This window comes from Stegodyphus dumicola, chromosome 7, assembly GCF_044657685.1.
Source record: "Stegodyphus dumicola isolate Sdum_Otavi_A_Nest chromosome 7, ASM4465768v1".
NCBI lineage: Eukaryota > Metazoa > Arthropoda > Arachnida > Araneae > Eresidae > Stegodyphus > Stegodyphus dumicola.
The window spans coordinates 83912422-83936405 of record NC_140774.1 but is presented as its reverse complement, the minus strand read 5'-3'; the positions used below and the strand labels follow the sequence as shown (position 1 = coordinate 83936405).

At 29.3% G+C, this 23984-nt stretch overlaps 1 protein-coding gene across 2 annotated transcripts in view; it reads left to right on the top strand.

The window, feature by feature from the left end:
- The window catches only part of Vps28 (vacuolar protein sorting 28), a 96643-nt gene that overhangs the window by 8757 nt on the left and 63902 nt on the right, over positions 1-23984 (top strand). Inside the window, exons 3-5 of one of the 2 annotated variants that reach the window (XM_085820544.1) lie at positions 4192-4281; positions 9486-9591; positions 16879-16980. In XM_085820544.1, the coding sequence (XP_085676670.1) occupies positions 4192-4281; positions 9486-9591; positions 16879-16980 (298 nt within the window). The remainder of the gene's footprint in view (positions 1-4191; positions 4282-9485; positions 9592-16878; positions 16981-23984) is intronic. The other variant, XM_085820545.1, reaches the window with a different exon arrangement.

The window sequence follows — 23984 nt, the reverse complement described above, 5'->3', positions numbered from 1 at the left end:
TTTTTCTACCCCCCCCCTTTTTGAATTTAAAGTCCACTCGACTTGTAATTTTAACATTTAGTTTTTACGAGTTTGCTTTTACTACTTTATTATTGTTTCTAGATGTTGAATGATTTTACGTTTTTGCTAAGGAATTATAGAGTCAAATGAATTTTTTAGTTCATATGTTCCTTTTCTAAAATTAAAAAAAAAATTTGCAGCTCAATGCACAAAATTCTTGACCATTAAGGTCTCTCTAATTCATGTTAACTTGCTACTTATATATACATGCATTATAACTACACACTTAACAGCTAAATAGGCTGACTGCATTCATCTCCTGTAACTAGTATAAAATCCTTTCCCCTGGTTGAGAACCCCTGTACTATTATACATTTTCAAACATTCAGGCTTTCTGCAGGATTTGAATCAAGATACAGCAGTGAGTAATGCTAACCTCTAATTGTTGATATGATGAAAAAAATATGAAATATTAATTTCCAAAATATTATGCTAGTTTTAGCTTAATTTGTTTTGCGTAATGGTGTAAGTTTGTCATAGAAAATTTCTCGCAATTTGCATTAAAATATAAGCTAGTTGTTATATAATTTGTAATTTTATTCCATTTTGTATTTAGGATATTTCCAAATAGTATTTCTTTTTGGTTAATATTCATTCATAGTTCATTGTATTGCCAAATTCTTGTTTAAAATCATAAGTTCTTATCAATTTACCAACGTTTTTAGGTATGGGATAATATATATCTCTTTTATACAACTGTTTAATAGAAAAGTAATCATTAAAATATGATGATTCCTTAAAAAGAATCATTATGGTTTAAGTTTGAGTTGAAATAATTTTTTTCTTGATCGAAATATATATTTTACTATATATTAATACAATAAAATCTCTACTGTGTCTCTGTGAGCTGTCTTTGTTAACTGAACTGGTAATATCCCCCCAAAAAAGTCATTTAGAAAAATGCATTTGACATTAGAAAGAGTACAATGAAAATTACTAGCATTTACAAATTTTCTTATTGGTGATTGATCTTTTAACCTTTCTTATCAGTAAGGGGTTAAATACTATACTATTGTGTATTATATAATTGACAATTAATTTTAAAGCAAAGATTTTGTTTGATGTCAGAGATCTTTCAGAGGATTAAAGGGTGGAAAGATGTCACTCAAGATTACATTTTGGGATGAATAGATATAAAAAACAGCAAAAAGTGAAAATTTTCCTTGCAGAAACTGTAGTTTTGGTGTATTATGATTATGACAAATCATGTGAGGTCTATTTGCCTAAGGTGAGGTATTATCTTCATTAACTTTTTAAGGATAACTCACCCATGGAGAGGATTACGAAGATCCTATTCTAGCCAGATCCTTTCACACAGCCAGTCAATTTGCTCGAAGTTGAACCCAGGCCAAACCCAGTTGTGTTCATTGGTTTTACTGCTCTACCAATGATGGACACTGAAGTCTTGAAAGCTCTTTAAATATTTACAGCAATATCTATTAATTTTAAAGCAAAGATTTTGTTTGATGTCAGAGATCTTTCAGAGGATTAAAGGGTGGAAAGATGTCACTCAAGATTACATTTTGGGATGAATAGATATAAAAAACAGCAAAAAGTGAAAATTTTCCTTGCAGAAACTGTAGTTTTGGTATATTATGATTATGACAAATCATGTGAGGTCTATTTGCCTAAGGTGAGGTATTATCTTCATTAACTTTTTAAGGATAACTCACCCATGGAGAGGATTACAAAGATCCTATTCTAGCCAGATCCTTTCACACAGCCAGTCAATTTGCTCGAAGTTGAACCCAGGCCAAACCCAGTTGTGTTCATTGGTTTTACTGCTCTACCAATGATGGACACTGAAGTCTTGAAAGCTCTTTAAATATTTACAGCAATATCTTGGTTATTATCCTGATTATAAAAAAAGTAATAATTGTGTAATGTATGGTAATTGGTGGAGTTATAAGACTCAAAAGGATAATAGACGTAAAAACATTAATGCATCATGGAATATGTAAGGAATTTGATAAAGTTTTACAGTTTGAGTAAATTTTGATGGGTTTCTTTATATTTTGTTTGTTTATATTTTTTTAATGAATATTTACTATCTGGGAAAAAATCATGTATAGATAATTTGTTAAATTAAATGAAAAGATTTTATATAGTAATAAAAAATAAATGTTTGCTGCAATGTTAATAGTACTCATGGTCTTAATTTTTGAATTTCAAATAATGTTTTAGAGAACCTTGTTGAAAGAAAAATTGGCATGATTTAAAATCTAATCTCTGTTTAGTTTTTGTTTATCGTAGGTGATTATGCTCCTATTTGTTCCAGATAATTAATGTTCTAAATTACAGAAACACACCCATAATTTTTTCATTTGCATCAGTTTAAAAGTACAGGGTGTCCATAATTTATTCACTGGATAAAGATATATTTTAATTAATGCAGGTAAAAATATGTTTTAATTAAATCAGAATAAGAGACAGGAAAAAAAAAAAAAAAGTGAATTTTATTTAGCACTTCTAAAGTATTACTATACTTCAACATGAGCACCATTGTTTGGAGAATATAAAATCTGTTCATGATTTCCCTCCAGAGCTTATTAAGCATTTGCAGAGTCATGGTAGGTATTTCTGTGACGATTAGATTTTTTAATTCTTCAGTGCATGAATCTCTGCAGTATAAACTCACTTCTTCAGGTATCTCCAGGATACGAAGTCAAGTGATGTGACACCTGGAGAATGGAGTGGCCATGAACTTGGTCCAACTCTACTAATTCATCTATCTGGGAATGTTTCATCAAGGAACACATACATGTGTAGGACAGGCCCCATCCTGGTGGGGGGGGGGTAAGTGCTTGGCTGCATATCTTCTAATTGCAGTGCTGAAAACAATCATAGCATATCAAAGTAATCATCTGAATTAATTAATGACTCAGAAGCTATCGGTCACTTTTTTATAATTTAGTGCACATCAAATGTTAACTTTAGAGGTACCTTGCTCAATTTTCCTTACAAAATATGGATTTTTGACACCTAATCTTGCAGTTATATTGATTTTGAGGACATGAAATGTTTGAGGACAAGAAATTGATCATCATTATATTGATATAGTCAAGAATGTCACGAATGACTTGACCATTAGGTTTGATTTGTTGACAGATCTGCAGTTTATATCTTCAACTGTTCATGAACAACTTTATGAACAGTTGAGCTGGTAATTTCTTTTTGCAGGCTGGTGAGGTGAATGGATTTACTGGAATTGCACACAAAGACATCTTGAATGGTGGAAACATTTTCATCACTGACACTTGGCCTACTTGCACTACCTTTATGTTAACAATGTCCAATCTTTCGAAACTGTTTTAACCATCTTTTGATTGCCCTGTTGGTGGAGGTATATTAAATTCATGTCAAAATTGCCTCAAACTATTTTCAGAGATTTTTATTTCCCATAATCAGGGAAAGCACATTGCTTTTTCAATGCATTATGCCATTTTGTCTGTAAACAAACAAGTTCCCTCTTGCCATTCCCCAAAATTAGAGCAAAGAAAAATTTTTGAACTAAAGATTATATTGATATGAATTACTTCCTGTTACTTCATAAAATTTTATTTCAGCTTAATTTTGTTATCCAGTGATTAAATTTGGACATTTCAAGAAAAAAAGCAGTTGTCTGTCCTTTTTAGGACTATGATTATTGTGATCCGGTGCACATTTCTTTCATTGCAAATACTATATGATATTTAATGTTTCTGTTGAGTAGGAGTAAGAGAAAAAATATTAAATTTATCAATTTTGATGATAGAAAATATTTACAAATAATCTCTTAAACTTAACCCATTCTTCTTTTTGGCTTTTTCCTATTTTGCTTAATAGAGCATGTTGTTTATTTTGTATTTAATTGAGAGAGTCAGTGTGCCAATGCAGAATAATTTTGCTTCTGAAGAAGACATTAGGCACTTCCCCTCTCCAATTTTGTATTTGTCAATTATTAAAGTTGGTGTGCAATACTTCTGCTTTTAATTTTTTTTTTGTAATACATCTTTCGTCTACCAATATATTGATTATGTTTATATTTCACATTTTCTAACACTGTGTTAAACTTTTCTATACTTATGTTGTGTATTAAATTTTGTTAATATATGTTATTTGTTTATGTGAAATATTTCTTTTTTCACACAGGTATGATAATATGGCAGATTTGTATTCTGTTATAAACACTCTGCAGTGTTTGGAAAAAGCATATATTAAAGATTGTGTTACACCAAAAGAGTATGTAGAATTATTTCATGTGTTTATGTATGAGTAAACAAAATCATTATTTAGGTAGCAATGATGATGGGATCTAAAACACCTGACCATGTTCTTAACCCCTTAACTGCCACGGGCGTATATATACATCTTGCTCAGCCGATGCTTTAACTGCCCGGGACGTATATATATGCCCTTCCGAAATACTATCATTTGCTTTACTCTGCTACCCATAAAATTATTCGCAAAGCTTTGGAATGCAACACCACAATGACCTTGACAAAGTATGCAAAGGAGGATACTATTTCAGAGAAGTGTGGGGAGAAATTGAAGAGAGGGGTACGTCTAAAGCGGTGAAAGTAATGACTGCGTGGTATTGGCTGGTGTTTGAGTAAAACTTTTTTTTTTTTTTATTTATTTATTTATTCTGTGTCCTCCGTTTTTGTTTACTTTTTGTAGTAGGTTCCAGGAATAAAGAAAGATATAACGGAGGTTTCAAACCTATTTATCTTTTTTGATGAACTGCTCGTGCTTCATATTGTTACTGAAACTAACCGTTTTGTAGACGAGTATATGAACCCAGGACTTAGAAGAGAAGGGCTAGCTCATAGAGCTTTTCCCCCTGAAGCAGAAAGTAAGAAGTGATGACGTAGCCATGATGACACTGAGCGCGCCAATATAATTCACAGCTTGGAAATTAACGTTTTCGAACCAGCATTTAAAATGAGCTGTGTATGAAAGATAGCTATAATTTGGAAGAGGCAATGTTACTGCTTTATGTATTTATTTTATACTGAACCATTAAAAAATTTAATAATGCTTACTCAATTTTAAAATAATAGATAAAATGTGCTACTCTTTTAACATAAAGTTCCGTGGTTTTTTTTTATTTTTATTTGCAGGTTTTTTTTATTTAATGCACGTTTATTTCTAATCATTTCTTTATTTGCATGCTAACTGAGAGAATTTTTATACTGCTTCTAAGATAACTATAATAGCAGCTATTTAAATCTACTCAAAAAACAACTTTACATCGACATAGGTTTAAACATATATGACATATATGGCAACATTTCTGCTAACCTACGTTTGATTTTTTGCCTAATTGTAAATTTTACATTGTTATAATTCTCTTCCGATTCAATATAATAGATATTTTTTAAATAATTTTGTAATTTATACTTATTTGTAATTTATACTTATTTGTTATTTATACTGTAATATCTATATTACAATTAAATAAATGTATATAAGATTGTTACCTTAATTTTGACCAAATAGCTTTATTCAGAGTACCTAAAACAGTTATTTAATTTTTCAAAAGTGTGAGTAAAGGAAGCAGGTTTTTTATGCCAATTACTTTGATGTTTTATATTATTATATTTTATCTAGAATGCTAATCTAGTGCAAAATCTAATCAATAATTAGTTACAAAGGATACAATAAGAATAACTTTAACAAGTACTTAACAAAATTAGTTTGTTAAATACTTGTTATTCTTGTTGGTACTATTCATAATACCGAAGATATTATCGATTTACTCATAGAAGTCAGATGCTTTCTGATTTCCTGTGGGGTAGAGTATACCTTTTGCGGTACTTTTTGAAAATAATGTTTTCTCTGGAGCGACTTTTTGTCTCTCATTTCCCTTGACCATTAAATAATTTGGTTTTAGTTTGTGACACAATTTGATTTCTTCTCAATCTCTATTTAAAACCTCTTTAATCATATCAAAATTTAAAACAGTTACATCTTCTAAAACAAATCCTCTATCTAAAATGCGGTTTCTCAGTAATTTGAGGCAGAGCGCGAAATGAGACCTCTGATTAAAACAAACTGCACATTTTGAAAAGAACCAACTTAATCCAGTTTAGAGTCATAGCAGAGTTTTCAATCTATATGCATTTCATCGAAACTGAGAACGCATATTTTTTCTACAGAATACAAATATTCGCCTTTTTCCTTCTTTAGAGTAAGAACGTTACTTTGAATTCTTGGACTACACTAAAAAATAAAATAAACACCGTTTCTTTAATTTGATAATACTAGGTAAAGATATTCCAATTTTTTTTCTTTCCGAAAATCATAGCTTTAAGATGACAGAGCTCTTATGACAATGCAACGTGAAATATTTTCACTAGTCCACCTGATTTTTTTCTTCTTTTTCAGTAATGCATTAATCTGCATCTTTATAAAAATAGGCTTCAGACATTTTTCCAAATTCTCCGATTTGTGCTCCTCTCCCCCAAATTTCACTATTTGAGATTTTAATTTCTGATACCAATTTCTGTCTAGATGTCGTCCACCTTCTTTGTCGCTGAACAAACATTCTAAAATTTTTCTTCTCTCTATTTTTTAATACTTTGATACAATTTTCTAAGGATATTATTTTGTTCTTCAAATTATCAATGCATTCTTGTTTATCCTTAAACATTCAGGATGATCTACATTTTCATTTGTGAGTTTTATTTCAAAATCATTAAAATTTGATTTATTATTGTCATCATAATTTACTTTCGGCACAGCATTCCATTTCAACAGTTTCTTTTTGTGGCTATCCAAACAAGCGATTTTTCATATCATCTTCATAAACACTGCATAGAAAATGTTTGCTTCAGATTTTTCCGCTCTTCACATTAATAGAATCTTCTCTTTGACATTTGTGTATCCATTCTTTCGTCAAAAGCAAACTCTCATTTGGATCCTTTGGTCCCATGAAATAAAATATCTCATCCTTTCATACTTCTGTAAGTGCTACAGCACGTTACTGCAGTGCAAAAAGCCATATTACGTAAACTATACTTTACAATAAAGAATTTAAAATAAAAACTGACTAAAATTACATATATATAAATTATTTTAAATATATACATTATTAGAAAACAGATATATATATTATTAAAATTAATTTGGGATATGTAACCTCTAGAAAATCGTCTCGCAGCTTAATGAAACTACTGTTTTAAACGCGGGAAATCAGGACAGGTGGCATCACCGTGACTTCAGATTATTTGCCTGTTACGTTCCCCCATTAGGCTCGCATCGGCGAGGAGTCGAACAAAGAAATGAGTTAGCCCTTCTATTTATCCCTGATATGAACCAACACCTTGCAGATAAAAAATCAAGAACATTCAACCAGTGCCATTCAACCAGTTCAGAAGAAATATATGTTTTTTTCAGGCATACTGATTTCACATGTAACACTGAAACCTGATACTACACTTTACTGGTCTAAAAATGAATTGATCGAAACTCCATTTTAGGGATCTTTTTTATTATAAAAACATTATTTGTATTATACTTACATCTTTTACCATACTTTTACTTAAAACATTAAATTTTGTGCATTCATATTTTTCTTGTATTCTTTATTTTGTGAAAGTAAACAGTTTTTAGAAAGTAAAACTTGCACTTATTTTCCCCCTAATTCATCGCATAACTATGCGCGCCTGTGTGAAAAACCATGGCACTGGGAAATTAATCTTGTAGGTTTTCCGCAGCAGTTAAGAGGTTAAATGGCAAATTAATGTGTTCACCTTGTTAGAATGTGCAAACCAACAGTATCATGTTATGTAACTTTCTCAGAAATTTAAGTCTGTATCTTCTCTCCTTTTTTCCTATGTAATTCCTGCTATTATATGAGCATATGCCATACTATGGCACCAGTTTTTATATCAAATTTTCTTTCTGACAAAAAATTTCATGTTGTTTCTAAAACACATGGTCTTAATTTTATGCGTAATTATTTGCTTGAATTTATTTTTTCCTTTTTTTTTCCCTCTCTTTCTCCTTTTTTTTTGGGGGGGGGGGAAGTGTATGTGTTCTATAAACTGATTGTTATTAAGTTGCATAAAATAACTGTTTTGTCATCTGTAGCAGTGAAATTAAAGAATTTTTTACTTTCTTAATAAATCATGAGATAAAACTAAGTTGTAAGTTGTTTCTTCTGATATTCTTTAGATAGAGTTTTTGGAACCCTGAAGGAACAAAACTTTTGATTGTTTAATTAATTTTTGTCAACTTAGCTGAGAATTCTTGATATGCCTTGAAAGAGGACAGAAAGTAACAAAATTATAAAATGCAGTCTTAATGAATTTGCCTATCAACAATCATCATTAAATGATCTATTTTTTAAGAGCAGCAGTCTGCGTCTGCCACTGTATTTTCTATTATGAATATGGTAAAAAGTCTGAAATCTAAATGACCGACCTTCAAAATGATCTAAAATCCAAACCTTTGGCAGACTACCAGCAACTTTTTTTAAAGGAATGATCAATAAGTTGGCTCTTTTCTTATAGATTGGCACAGAAGCTTACCATGCCCTTTGTTATTCAATTACTAATATTAAAAAAAAAAAAAGTTTAGAGATTGCTGCATGAATCATTTCTCAAGCTGCCATGAGTTATACAATGATGACGAATTTTTTTTGAGGGGGGGGGGCATTTTTTTGCTTGGCGTACATTTCAAACCAAAGCATTCTACATTATCATTAATTTTACACCTACTGAATAATTTACATCCCAAATTTACTAATCTAGCAAATCATTACTTATTAGTTTTAACTTTCATCATTGCATAACGCATGATAGCTTGAGAAATGATTCATGCAGCAATCTCTAAACTTTTTTTTTTTTTTTTTTTAATATTAGTAATTGAACAAACAATGGGCCTAGTAACCTTTTGTAACACCCCCTTTCCTGAGAAAAAAAAAAAAAAAATTCTACATGAAAAGAAAGTAAAGGCAGCTTGAGTTGCCATTGGCAGGAAGTGTGCCATAATAAATAAATTTAACATAACTTCTAAAAAAGCCTAGTGATAAGTTGCTTAAATTTTTTCACTTAATGCAAATGCATGCACATACACATAAAAGAGGAAAAAGTAGATTTTGGTTTAATCATAGATTTTTTTGTTTTGGTTATATTCTATTATTATGAAATCATCTAAATTTCATGAAATATCTAATGCATAAGATGTAATAATTTTAACTGCATCAACAGTGACTATGATTGTAACTCATATTGCTTTAATTTTCTTAGACTCGTATATTTTTCCTGTTTCTCATACCACATCTCAAATTTTTGTTTTTGCATAATAATGTAATGTTCTCTAAGCAGTTTTACAATTTAATAATTATGAAAATTATATGTTGTAAATCATAGTCTCAATTAATAGTCATTGATTGTACAACTTTATGTTATGTATGAGCATATTTTTGAATACTTAAGGTATACTGCTGCTTGTTCCAAGCTTCTTGTACAATATAAAGCTGCATTCAAACAAGTTCAAAGTGAAGAATTTCCAACTGTTGAAGTATTCATGAAAAAATTTCGAGTAAGTAAAAATTTTAATAATTCCACTTTATTTTCGATATTATTCTGCTTGGATTTATGTTTATGTTATACAATGCTGCTAAAAAATTCAGCTATTGAACCAGTATTTTATGTTAAAATATGTTAGCTTTTCTAATGTTAATTGGATTTTTATTTATGTTTAAACTTGATATATATTTATATATGGTGCTTTCTGCTTATCTGCATCGCTACAAAAGTTATAATTCATTGATGACTGTGAGCTGGTGAAAAGCAATTGTGTGGCTGTCTCTGCAGCTCGCGAGTACTTTTCTATTCATAAACAATAATAAAAATAAGTATTTTATAAGAAACAAGAATGTTTAGTGAAATGATGATTAAATATAAAGTATATAATTCCATGTTTACTCAGACATGTGTAGTAGCATATTAAAGTGTGTATGTAAGTGTGTTCTATATAATACTTAACAAAGGGTGTAGGTTATTACAAAGTACCTTTATATGTATATATATATATATTGTACAAATTTAAATTTTAAATTAAAGAATAGTAAATTTTATCGCAAAAATTTTTTTGTACAGTACAGTTCAAGCACCCTTATTATGATCAGTTAAAAATTCCATGCATGTTAAAAAAAAATGTCAACAATTGCTCCCTGACCAACAACTTCAGGTTAAACCATGTTTTAAATTTGAAAAAACTTTAGGTAACGTGATAATTAACCACCACAATGTAATAGATGATAGCATATGAAATTGCCAGCTTCCTGTTTACAATAAATTTGTAGATCATTTTTACCAACATATTATCACAGGAGATCTCAATATCACTGAAGATGTGCAACTGCGAGAACTCATGCAACTAGCTACCAAATTTCGTCCGACTTTCAGTATTAACAAACACTTTTGCTTAAAACATTTCACCAATGATCTTGATAAATTCATTATTTTGGCTAGTAATAGCATCAACTTGACTACGACTACATTTCTTGAATGGAAAGCAGCTCTTATTAAAGATTTTAAACTTGCGCTCTTCAAGTTGACTAGTTTCAGTCATATCCACAATAAATGTCATCTTAGAATCTCATATTCATAAACTACAAGAAAACTTTATCATCACAAAGGTTGACAAAGCTAGCAAAAATTTCAGTGTCATTTGAAAAAAAAAAAAAAAAAAAAATACAACATTCTGCATAAGGAATTGCATAGCACTTGCACCTATCAAAAAATCTCTACCAGCACTAAGATATTTTTCAATAAATTTAATGCACTTCATAAAAGACTTTATATCCGTCCCTGCAAATTTAATAACAGGTTTGCTAATCTCTATGCACTTCCAAAATTTCGTGACTCCTGTTAAGTTCAGATTCAATGGTACCAGAAGTTATTTAAAGCAGATAGATTATCTCTTTGCGCAAAAACTTCATCCCATTCGAGACATAATCAATAATTATGATTTTAAAGATCAACATTGCAACTGGATCATATCAAGCAACGAACAAATTCTTAAAACCTTGAATTCACTTAAAATAGAACATATCCAATGCTACAACTTGGAGAACCTGTATACTACTTTACCACTTGAAGAAATTTATAGCAGCTTACTTACTCTTCCTTATTTATTTCCCCAAATTACTACAATATTATCTACTGAAAATTGGCAACTTTTTCTTTCAAGTGTTCTTTTCAACAATTATATTCAATTTAATAACAACATCTTTAAACAAATACAGGGAATACCTATGGGTGGCAACTTTTCAACAGCAATCTGTGAATTACTCCTTTTCACACAAGAATTTACTTTTGTACGTTCACTAAATATTGAAGATAAAAAATATTACCAGCACATCTTTCGTTATGTTGATCATGTAATTGCCTTTAGCAACTTCAACAAAATAGAAAAAGCTAATATCTACCCTTCTTGCCTACAACTTAATACTACAAATACTGTGAAAAATGATATAGTTTACCTTGATTTGCATATTCTAGATTACAATTTTTTGAAAATCTACGATAAACGAAGAGATTTCAACTTTCCTATGCTTAAATTAACTAACTGGAATTCCAATATTTCTAAAAGGGTCATAATCAATACAATTAACGCACAACTGCTTATATTTAAAAGAATCTGTAATACTACAAAACACCTCCAAAAAGAAGTACTTTACTTACTTTATTCCTATGCTTAAATTAACTAACTGGAATTCCAATATTTCTAAAAGGGTCATAATCAATACAATTAACGCACAACTGCTTAGATTTAAAAGAATCTGTAATACTACAAAACACCTCCAAGAAGAAGTACTCTACTTTGTAACTATCTTGCAGAACAACCTAATTCCTACAAAAGTCATTAAAAATGCTTTAAAAAAAGCTGGCATTAACTTTTTATTTTAGATTTTTTTAGTTAGATAAGGAAATTTTATATTTAAAACCCTATGGGACTGTGTAAAGTGGATGGCTGATTCAGAGAATCTAATGTGTGAATGTAAAATTGATTCCTCTCACAGCTTCAATTTTACTCTTAAAATTTGGCACGGTACTTCTAATTCTATTCTTAAATAGATTTTAATTTTTTCTGGCCATATCTATCCTGTTATTGATTTTATGGGCCATTTCATTTTTGATAGCTTGATAGCCCTCTAACTTGAAGAATTATGACTTTACTTAACAATTTACTATTTTTTCAAATTTATTCTTACTTTCTGTGGCCATATTTTAACTTTTTGTAAAATTAGTCATTTTTCTTTCGCCTACGCCCAAATTCCTTAAAACTTGTCGAGCAAGTTGCCATCTTGAACAATTTCGTCATTCTGCAGCAAATTGCCACCGCCCTCACACTGAGTCAGGCTTATTGCAACGGTCAGTCACTTTTCATTGGCTCTTTCATCATGACATTTCTTTCCCTTTTACGTCATCCTGTCTAGTTGGTTGGCTCCTTCCTTTCTCAAGGCTTTCGTCCGTTTTGAGTTAGCACAGGTCCAGCAAGAAGACATCGATGTTCCAGGTCTGTTTTAAAAGTTTTTTCTTTACCTTGTATTGATTTTTGGTCATAGCAAGACCCTTTCAATAATGTTATAATCTTCTTCACTTTTTATTTTAATGTTAATTTTCTTTAATTTAATTTTTTAGCTACATTCACAAAATTTAAACTGTATAAGCTAGTAGGTCCTCCCTAAAAATCTTATAAATTTGAGTAATAGCAAATTGCTATTTGTTTTATTTTGTACATTGTCATAACCAGGCCATTATGTATAGTTTTTTTCTTACACCTTAATGTGTTTTTTCAAGCGGACGCGTCAGGAAATGGAACAGAGAATTGAGACTAAAGTTTACGACTAAGTCTTTTTCAGTTAATATTCAAAAAGAGTTTCGTATTCAGTTTCAATTGTCTGTTTCGATGAAATGCGATATGGAATTAGTTGGATTCGAAAATCATTATAAAATTTTCTCTGAAGAGTCAGTAATGAGATTCGAATTGGCCTAGTCTACCATTTACTGCTTTTTTGTTTTTGTATTTTTGCTTAAGTCTTATGTCACACTTTTATTCCATTGTTTGAAGTTTGCCTTACCTTGATCAACATATTACTTACAATTAGTTTTGAATTTTATTTGTAAGTATTCTAGTGATTGATATTGTTTATTTAATATTTACACTTTTCATTGCACTTTATTTTACTTATGTTAAAATTTGTCACGGGAACCACAGTATCTAAGCTACTTTTTAGTGTAAGCACTAAATTTTCTTTTAACTTATATATTGTACAAATATATATATACAGTGTCTCAAAAAAGTGATGGGACACTTGTGCTTTACAAAAGGAAACTGCAATAAAATAAATTTAAAAAACATGTAAAATTTTTTGTGGGTGTGTTTCATACTTAAATTTAGTAACAATTATTACATAACATACATTTTCTCAAAATATTAAAATATTAATTTAATAAAAATACAATTGTTTAGAACGGAGCAGAAAATGGCTCACTTAAGTGATGGGACACTTACTTTTCCATCAAATATTTATCAAAAATTTTACTTGTTAAAAGGTTTTAATATTTTGTTGGATTTCCTTTTACTTTTAAAACATGATTTAATCTTCTTGGGATGGATTCGACTAATTTTTTTGTGATTTCTGGAGTGGTTTTACCCCATTCTTCTTGAAGCACCGATTTTAATTGTTGTTTTGAAGAAATGGTGTGTTTGCGAATTCTTGCTTCCAATTCTTGCCAAATATTCTCTATGGGATTTAAGCCTGGAGATTGTGGGGGTGTTTTTATTATTTCAGGACAGTTATACAGCAGCCAGAGTCTAACGTTCAAAGCACTGTGCTTGGGGTCATTGTCCTGGTAGAATTTAAAATCGTTATGAAGGTTCAATTTTTGTGCTGAAGATTTCAAATTTTGATTTAAAATGTCAATATACTTGTACTGATCCATTATACTGTCAATAAAAACAAGATTACCAACTCCAGCGGACGACATACACCCCCATACCATAACTCCTCCTCCACCATGTTTTACTGTTGGCACCAAGTTCTGTTTGCGAAATTCTTCCCTGGTTTTTCTCCACACCAAGATTCTACCGTCAGAACCAAATATATTAAATTTACTCTCATCAGCAAATATAACTTCATTCCAGTAATCAGAATTCTTATTTATGTTGGATTTTGCGAAAGCCAGTCTGAGTTTTCTATTCTTTTCACTTAGGAAGAATTTTTTCCTGGCTGCTCTACCGTGATATCCAGTAGATCGAATTACTCTTCTAATAGTCTCAGAATTAACAATTACTCCATATAATGCTTGTAAATCAGCAGCAACTTTAGGAGCACTCATTCTTGGATTTTTTTTTAATATTTCGAACGATAATTCGCTTTATTCCATTGGATAACTTTGATGGTCGGCAAGGTCTTCTTTTATCCTGAATCATATGATTATTTTTACTATATCGTTTAATGATATTGAAAACTGTTGAATGACTGAAGTTAACTGTTTCAGTAGTTTCTCTAATAGATTTTCCACGTTCAATATGCAAATTAATAACTAATTTTCGAATTCCAGGCAAAGTTTCTCTTCGTTTAGCATTCATGTTTGCACAGAGCTAAAAAACACAAAAATTCCATAACAAACTGGAGAGAAATACTGCAGACGATTTTATAAATTATTGGCAATTGCTTTTGAGTAAAAATAAATACCCCAAAAGATATTTTTATTGCTTACTTCAGACAATTTTTGTTGCATAGTACGTAGTGTCCCATCACTTATGTGAGCCATTTTCTGCTCCGTTCTAAACAATTGTATTTTTATTAAATTAATATTTTGAGAAAATGTATGTTATGTAATAATTGTTACTAAATTTAAGTATGAAACACACCCACAAAAAATTTTACATGTTTTTTAAATTTATTTTATTGCAGTTTCCTTTTGTAAAGCACAAGTCCATCACTTTTTTTTTGTCCCATCACTTTTTTGAGACACTGTATATATATTTGCTGTATAATTACATATGTTAATATATAATGTTAAGGTTAATTAAAATGCCTATAAGGGGAAAAAAGCATACTGGTTTGATAATTCAAAATTCCTGATTGTAATTTCAGATGCTCATGAAATTAATAATGCAGATTAATCATAAATGTTATTTCATGTGACCAGAGAATCATCCACAGGTGATATTGTCAAGTATCAAATAACATTTGTCATGCCCAGATAAACCATGTTCACATAATAAGATTTGAAAGTGATGAATATAATTTCTCTGCATGAATATGCATATTACACATATTTACAATGCATAAAAATACACACACATGTGTGTATATATATATATATAATTTATTATTACAAAAGTTTTCTATAGATCATCTCCAAGAAACATAAATTTATTTAATGCAATGAATTACTGGAATAAATTTGAGACAGTATTTTAAGTAATTTAGATTTCTATTGTAGTAAAAATATTTTATTAAGCTGTATAGAAATATTATTTTAAATCATAAAAATTCTAAAATATAATATTAAAATGTAAAATTAAAAGTACTAAATAGGTAGCCATTGTTATTGACTTGTCAAGGGGATTAAACGAGCCCATTATCAGATAAGTGTTTCGTCTTTTTTCTAAGTAAGGATCAAATTAGTTGTTTTACTAGAGTTTAAATCATAGGTTATGAACAAAGCTCAAAAAAGAGAAAGATAATTATTTTTCTTGAACCAAAATACTTGTCATAAACAAACAAACAAACACACACACACACAAAAGAAAAAAAGAGTAAGTTTTTCTTTTTAATTTAAGGTACTTGTTTATGAACTGAATTAAGTGAGATCCTCACTTTAGAAAAGAACACTCACACTCTCACAGTATAGTAAAAAGAATAAAACAATTAAGATTGGTACAAATTAGTATAAATTGAAATATGTATTAAAGAAGATATTTGAAAACAATAAAAATATGTACAAATTAATACATTCTTTTAGATTTAAACGCAAAATCAAATGTAGGTATTTTAATACAAATTTAGGTACAAATCAATGCCAGAAAGGAAATTAAAATTAACTGACTTGTTTGCAAAATTTGAAATGAAATGTCTGTAAATGTACTCAGTGATGGAATACATTAGGATTGTCATATTTAGTGGGAGAAGGTAGTGGTTCGTGGCATGTTGTACTGTGAGATATTGAAGCCATAGTTGGCAAGCTAAACTTATTGTTTAGTTAAAGTTGTTGTTAGAGATTAATTTCTTATTCTGAGACTGAGAAAGATCAAATAGGCCCATGAGTTAGTAAAAGAATATAATGCCAGAAAAAACTTGTAATTTACATTATATACTAATTATTACAAAATTTACAAATTTTTAACCAGCAGACAACCGATTCCTCCTTTTGCAGGTTTAGGAATAAATTATCATAATCCTATTAGCCAACAGATTTAAATTGAGCATTTAACGCCTGCTTTTCTAAGACAGAAATTAATAAATTTATCTGGTACCAAATCATATTATAGAACTTGAATAAGTATTAATATTTCTTATTGTACAAATATTTTTGCTTCGTTGTATTTGACTAATTACTGTGTCACTAATTACATTTCTGGAAATGTTTTAAGTGCAATTAATTTATTAGTTGCAAATTTGAAGTTCCTGGTTTTGTCATAGAGTTTAATTTGTGTGTAGTTAATTATCTGAAGATCTAGAAATTTGATAACATTTTGTGAAGAGTTAGTTTTATTAAGAATAAGGCTTTTTTAATGAATTTGGGAATTTTCTATTTTGTTAACATTATTAAAAGTGTTCTTTTTGACATTTATTTTTTATAGCTAGATTGTCCTGCAGCTATACAACGCATAAAGGAAGATCGGCCTATCACGATAAAAGATGATAAAGGCAACACTAGCAAATGCATAGCAGATATTGTATCTGTGAGTATAATTCAATACTAAATTATTTATTCAAGAGATGATATATAGCTGTTCATTAAGTGATATATTTCCTTTTGAACAGCAAATAAGTATATAGTTTTTTTGTCCCTGGAAAAAAGTGACTTATCTATCAAAATGAGAAGCAGAATTGTAATACAGTCAAATACTGAAAATGCATGGACCTAAAATCCGCGTTGCCTCTCAAAACATAAACATTCAGTTTATAAGTTCCAGAAACCGCAACATGAAGTGCGAAATATCGAAGAAAAAATACTTACTGAATAATGACATCATAATAGCTGAATATTAATGAGTCATAACGGAAATACCAAATTATTGACACCATGATAAAAGTTTTTTTCCATCCAATCTGCATCGAGGTAAAAAAGCAGACAATTCACTCAACTCTTCTTTCAAGTTCACAATTCACGTTGTCGTATTTTCTAAGCTCTGTTATTTCACGAGATTGTTTAGTACTGCCTTTTTTTTCCCCCAGATATTTTGTGGATAAATTAAGAATATTTTAAATTTCAGCACTTTTTAATACGACAGGTAAGAAATGCACTCATAATTTTTCTGCTTGCAATATTGAAAAACGTAAACCCCTTGCATTGACGGTAATGCAAAAAGTGCAATTTCTGCAAAAGATGGAGGCAGGTGCTACTCCTTGGTTTATAGCAGAATCGTATGGAATTGTGACACGGACTGTGTATGATACTGAAAAATAAAGAAAAGCTGTTAAAATTTTACAGCAACAGTGATTCTAACACCGGAATCCGAAACTGGAAATCTTTGCATGAGGCGAAATCATCAAACCTCGATGCTGTGTACATATAATACAGTGAATAATATAATCAATTTATATATGTAATAATAATTTAATGCATATAATAAATTATTGCAATACTGTATATAATCATTTAATTAAATGTATTTAATACGCTTTATCATTTTGCACTTTGAGTCTGAATATTATGATTTATCTTTTCTGTCCTGAAATCCGCAAAATCCTAAAATCTGCACAACATCTGGTCCCAAGCTTTGTGGATTTCTGGACTTCTACTGTATTCTCATTCATGCTTTTGAATGTACATTGATGCATTTTATATATCTCCTGTTTTACTGAGCCAATTGTCAAAATTTAATTTGTGTTTTCCATTTCTTGAAAGCACGACTTAGCATATATTTTAGATTTATATATAGTGTTATTCTAACCTAGGTATTTTGACACAAAATCGGACTTTTTCTGAAATAACATACCAATTTTTTTCCATATTTCGATTCTACAACTCAAATTTTGCCTAGATATTAAATTTTGTAATTTTTGGCAAGAAATTAAAAAATTTATCTTTGCAAATATTTTTTTTTTTTTTTCAGTTTGCATCAAGAATAATTCACTTGGTGAACTTCTTAATGTATAGGAACTTATTTTCCTTCCTTTTTTTTCATTGTCCACGAGCGGGAGGAAAAGTCATCGTTCACACTTTCATATAATTTTAACAAAGTGCATAAACCACATTTTCATTAGTATCACTTTAATAAATACGCCAAATTTCAAAACATGCCAAAATGTAAATTTACGTGTATCTTAGGAAGGTTTGAATAACAAACTCTATTTTTTTGCAAGTATGCTTAGAAATACATCTACTTTAAAATGATGGTAAACATTTTATAGGTTATAATTCAAAATGATTTTTGAAAAATTATTTTAAAATGTAAATGTAAAAAATAAATCATAAAGAATGGGCAAATTTTATTTGAAATAAATCTAAATTTCGAAATGTGAAAGAAAGAATTAAATAAGTTTAATAAAAAAAAAGAGAGATTAATAAATATATATGTACTAAATTCAATTAACATGGTGGAGCTAAAAATTTGAGAGCTAATTTTTTGAAAACTACTTGTGCAGTTTTTACTAAACTTGACACTTTGGCATAATTTGAGTTGTAGAATCGAAATATGGAAAAGAATTGTTGTGTTATTTCAGATTATGTCCTATTTTGTGTCAAAATACCTGTGTTAGAATAATGCTATATATAAATCTAATATATATCTTAAGTTTTGCCTCCAAGATATGAAAAGTGCAAGTTTCGACAATCAGTACAGTAAAACGGGAAATTTAGAACTGGCTTTTTTTCTTTTTCTTTTCCTTTTTTTTTTTTTTTTTTTTTTTTTTACTTCCTTGTACGAAGTAAAAAGGAAGTATTGTAATCGCGAAAAGTTTCAGGCAGCACATTTCAACGAAAATATCCATTTTGACCTCTATCGAATGCAATTTAACGATGTTTTTGTGTCATATCTGTAAGTAAGGACAGAATAAAATACTCTTTTCCTTCAAAAAAATTCTAAAACTGCTTTAAAATTAATTCTGAAGAGAATTTTTCATGGCCTCTGTATGAACGTATGTACGTACGTATCTCGCATAACTCAAGAACGAGTAGCTTCAGAACGTTGAAATTTTGTATATAGGACTGCTATAACATGTAGATGTGCATCTCATATTTTGGTTGCAATCGGCAGCACCAAACGTATATAAATATATATATCCATTCTATTACCCGGCTCAGTGATCTCAGTTTCTTTACTCTTATATGTTTGTAAATTGTACATTTTTTGCTTTTAAAAATGATTGAATTATGTTGTTTTTATCTTCCGGTTAAGGATTTTATGCCTTTAGTAAATCTGTGTGCAATATTTTTAGAATTATCAGCAATTTTAAAGTTGTTTAATTGCTGCTAAGCCTGTTTTTAATGGCGGCCATTGATGTTTACATTTGAAACAGGAGAATAGTGGATTTGTTGCCAATCTAGAGAAACTTAGCTTCGCAACAACAAAGATAGCGCATTCGTTTATTATTGCCAATTAAATCATGCTTAATTCTTTCTGGAATTTTTTCGAGGAAATAAGCGTTTGAAATTTACTTCGTAATTTTTAATATAGATATTTTGAGTTTTTATGTATTTTTACCTTCTCGCGAAGTGAGAACTGAATTAATTAAATGAAAAATACTCAATCGTCTGTGAAAAACTGTTTCTGTTTTGTTTTGTTTGCTTAATTTCTTTTATACATAGTTCTAGCTTTATTATAGTATTTGAATAGAACATGTGGCAACGATTAGATAATTCTTTAAATGATATACATTTTGTGCATTCTGAGTATTATTCTGAGTATTCTGAAATTTAATACTGTTAAGTAAACCTAGTGCCAGAGTGTCGCTATGGTAAACAAAGTGAATTTTAAAGAATGCATTTATTCTATTGTGGTTTATGTGCTGTCGGCGAAGTAGGTTTAATTCAATCTAGTAAGTTTAAATAAAATGCAAGAAAAATGCGTATAATTTAATATTCCGTACAAGGAAGTCATGTGGTGTACACATCAGATTTTTTTTTTTTTTTTTTTTTTTTTTTTTTTTTTTTTTTTTTGTGCAAAATGTACATATAGGGTAACATCTGACTTCCCTCCTTTTTTTGAAACATGCTTAGTATGCTAATGTAGCCATTATGTTATCATTTTTCATATTATATAATAATTTCATATTATATATTTGTTTTAAAATGTCTCAATGATCTATTCATTATATACATATAATTAATGAAAAGGATATATTTGGTATAATAATAAAGAATAAGAAATAATGGATATATTATGTTAAATTTTGATGTCTGAATACACAGATATTAACCCGAAGGGAAGACCCGAGAAGGGGATATTGAAGAAAATGATTCACATTCTTTACTTTCCAGTGTGTAGATTGCTTACTAGATATTTTCCTAAATTTATACTCTCTGATGTTTGTTCATCAAAGAGGAAGTCAGAACAGGACAAAGGGTTAGCAGAGAGACTTGATTTTATTGCAAGCAATATAATTGCATAATTTGAAAAAATTTCAGATGTATTATACTAATGCGGATTTTTCTTATCTATCTATCTATATATATATATATTATACACACACACATAATTTATTTACTAATGGATTATTGAGTATATTATCTACTTAGAGAAAGTTAGTAGAATTGTAGTTGAATGAAGTAACTTAGAAGTATTTAAAATTGAAATGGAAACTTTTAAAAATGAAAGCTTAATCGAAAAACCAAGTAATTATTATCATTGATTGGAAATTGGTTGACATTTCAAGGACCAATTTCCAATTACACTGTTTTTCTGATGTCAGAATAACGGGTTGCTACCTTTGGCAGTATTCTCACGGAAGTGAAAATGGAATTTTTTGCCAAAGAGAGTTGACGCTAATGACCCGGGTAACCATAGCAACACCGCATTAGGATTGAAATAACACAACCCTTAAGCTATGAACACTTCTCGAATACTGAAGAATGGAAAAAGACTTCATAGGGGGGTCTATAGGCTTTTTTCAAAGCAGGAAGGATATGCATTCAGTGATCGTCTTTCACTTGTGCAATGTTAAGAGCTGTAATGAATTAATACTTTCATTCATTGCCTTCTGTAGATTTAGTAAATTTCATTTCCAATATTTAAAAATGCTGATTTGCTTTTCGATCAGATAAACTCTAGTATAACAGTTATTAATAATCAAAGTTTTTTTTTTTCCTTGTGTTACATTGGTAATACTTTTATTCTTGTCTTATTTAGGAATTTTGATTTGCCTATTCTGCATCGGACGTTATAAAATTTTTACCACATTAAAAATAGTAGAAGCTGTAAAATAAAAATATAATTCAATCGTTTTATAGCCAAATTTTTTGTATAACATAACTTAAGGTGACCACCTCTTAAAATGACCAGTCTTTCTGAAAATATACATAAAGCATTACTTTTAAACAATCGTCTTCATAGAAAGCCAAATCTTTTAGACACACTGAAGATTTTCTTAGAAAGGCTATATTCTATTCTGTAAATTTCTTCAATTTAAATTATATTCGGCATAGCTAGAACATTTGAAGCCCTGGGCGGACTCTGAATGTGTCTGCCCAGGCAGTCTTTGAATTTCTTGCTTAAATAAATTTATAAACATATTTGTCAACAGAATTTCAATTTATGTTTACAATTAAATGTGAAGTTATTATTTATTTAGATAATATTTATAATCACTATAAATTTAGATACATCTAATAACTAATATATAATATAATAGATTTCTTCACAGTAACTTTTACAGGAGTGTATGGATGAATACATCCTTCATTTCCAAATACCAGGCAGTCTTTGAATTTCTTGCTGAAAGTATGGATGAATACAAAATTTGTAAATAATTTAATGAATATTTACGAATTTTGTTAAAGGGAGATACATGCTTTTTGCAAGCATGGGCATAAATTCCCATATATATTTAATATTTTTTATTTTTGGCGTGGGCAAATCTTTAATTTCAGTGCATTCACAATCTTTTGAGTAAAGTAATTTACAATAATTTAGCATATACCAAAAGTTTTTACATAAGAAATGTGTATAAACATAATTTGAATGAAAATTACATGCATTATCTTTAATACCCACTCAAAGTCAGTTTTCCTTCAAAATTCCTCCATGATGGCATCACTTCCTTTAGGCAGACAGTCTTTGCATTCCTCACCCTATTTAATAATAAAAACTTAACTACATTACTGACCTATGTGCTTGATTACAAATAGTTTAACATGCATAATTTTTTATATTTACATCTAACCATCAAATTTCAAACTTTTGACTTAAAAGACGTTTTAGGATACATTCATTATCAAATTCAAATTTTCTAGTAAATATATTTTGGCAAAGCATTCAATACCTCTTTTAGCGATTTTACCCAGTTTAATATTTCTCTGAAAATATAATAAATAATAACTATCAATTTCACATTTAAAAATTAACCTCACTGTCATCAGATCGCAATCTTGATTGACTTACTCTACATAATATTGATTCATTTTTTAAAACAGTTAAAACAACTAATTCATCAAAATTCACAAATACCTCAAATTTTCATACTGGGAGGTAATTCAGAAGATAACAATATGCAAAGTATATTTATATATCGATTAATAACATTGATGATGCTTTTTTTCATGTTTTGAAACTCTTTCAAAAATAACAGACCACTGCTTAAGAATATCATTGAATAACAAAGATTTTTCATTCATAATTTTGTATTATATTTAGTTATCAATTAAACAATACAATTTTAAGAAAGAGAGACAGAACTTTATTTATTTATTTATTTATTTATTTTATTTATTTTTTTTTTTTTTTTCATTTTTTAGTTAACCCAAAATGATTATTTTTCAGTTATATAAAAATAAAAGGATAACATGTGAAAGACAAAACATGTTTTTATTTAAAACAGTTTGATGTTTGTAACATAAAAATAAAAGTAGAAAATCAAGTGTATCGAAAGACGTGTACAATTTTAAAGTTACCGCAAAATCACTGTTGCAAGTTATCGAAAAATAACCAAGATGTGATTTTTTCAGTAAAGGTCACTAAACTATACAAATTTCTATTATTCATTCAACAAGGAATGTCTGTTTTATGCTGAGTTGTTCTGCTTTTTGATTTGTATGGAACTGTCGTGTGTGGAAATACTATGAAAGCGCTATTAAAGGAAGCTCTGGATGTAAACAAAAAATCTAGACACCAAAGCATGGGAGCAAAGCTTCACTTGTAGTGCGGGGTTGGGTTGGCCTCTCCTTTCATTCTTACCTGCATGGGGTACCTACGTGGCATTTAGAGATAAGCAAAAACGCTTCCCCTTATCGAGAAAGCTGCTTTGTTTGCCCTTTCCTCCTCTTCCAAAAGGAGTAATAGATTGACAACTGACATACTTTTTACAGCTGTGTAAAGTATCTAAACGATAGAGAGGAAAGTATATTTTTACATGAACTGAGAACTGACCTACAGAAAGCGCTTTTATACAATTCTTTTCATTTTGTGCATATACTAGAAGAGAAGCAAATAGTAAAATTATACTTGAGACAAACCTATAACAGTTTTGTATAATTTTTTATATTTAATTTATCTAATTTTCATTGATTATTTATTTGTCTAAGGTT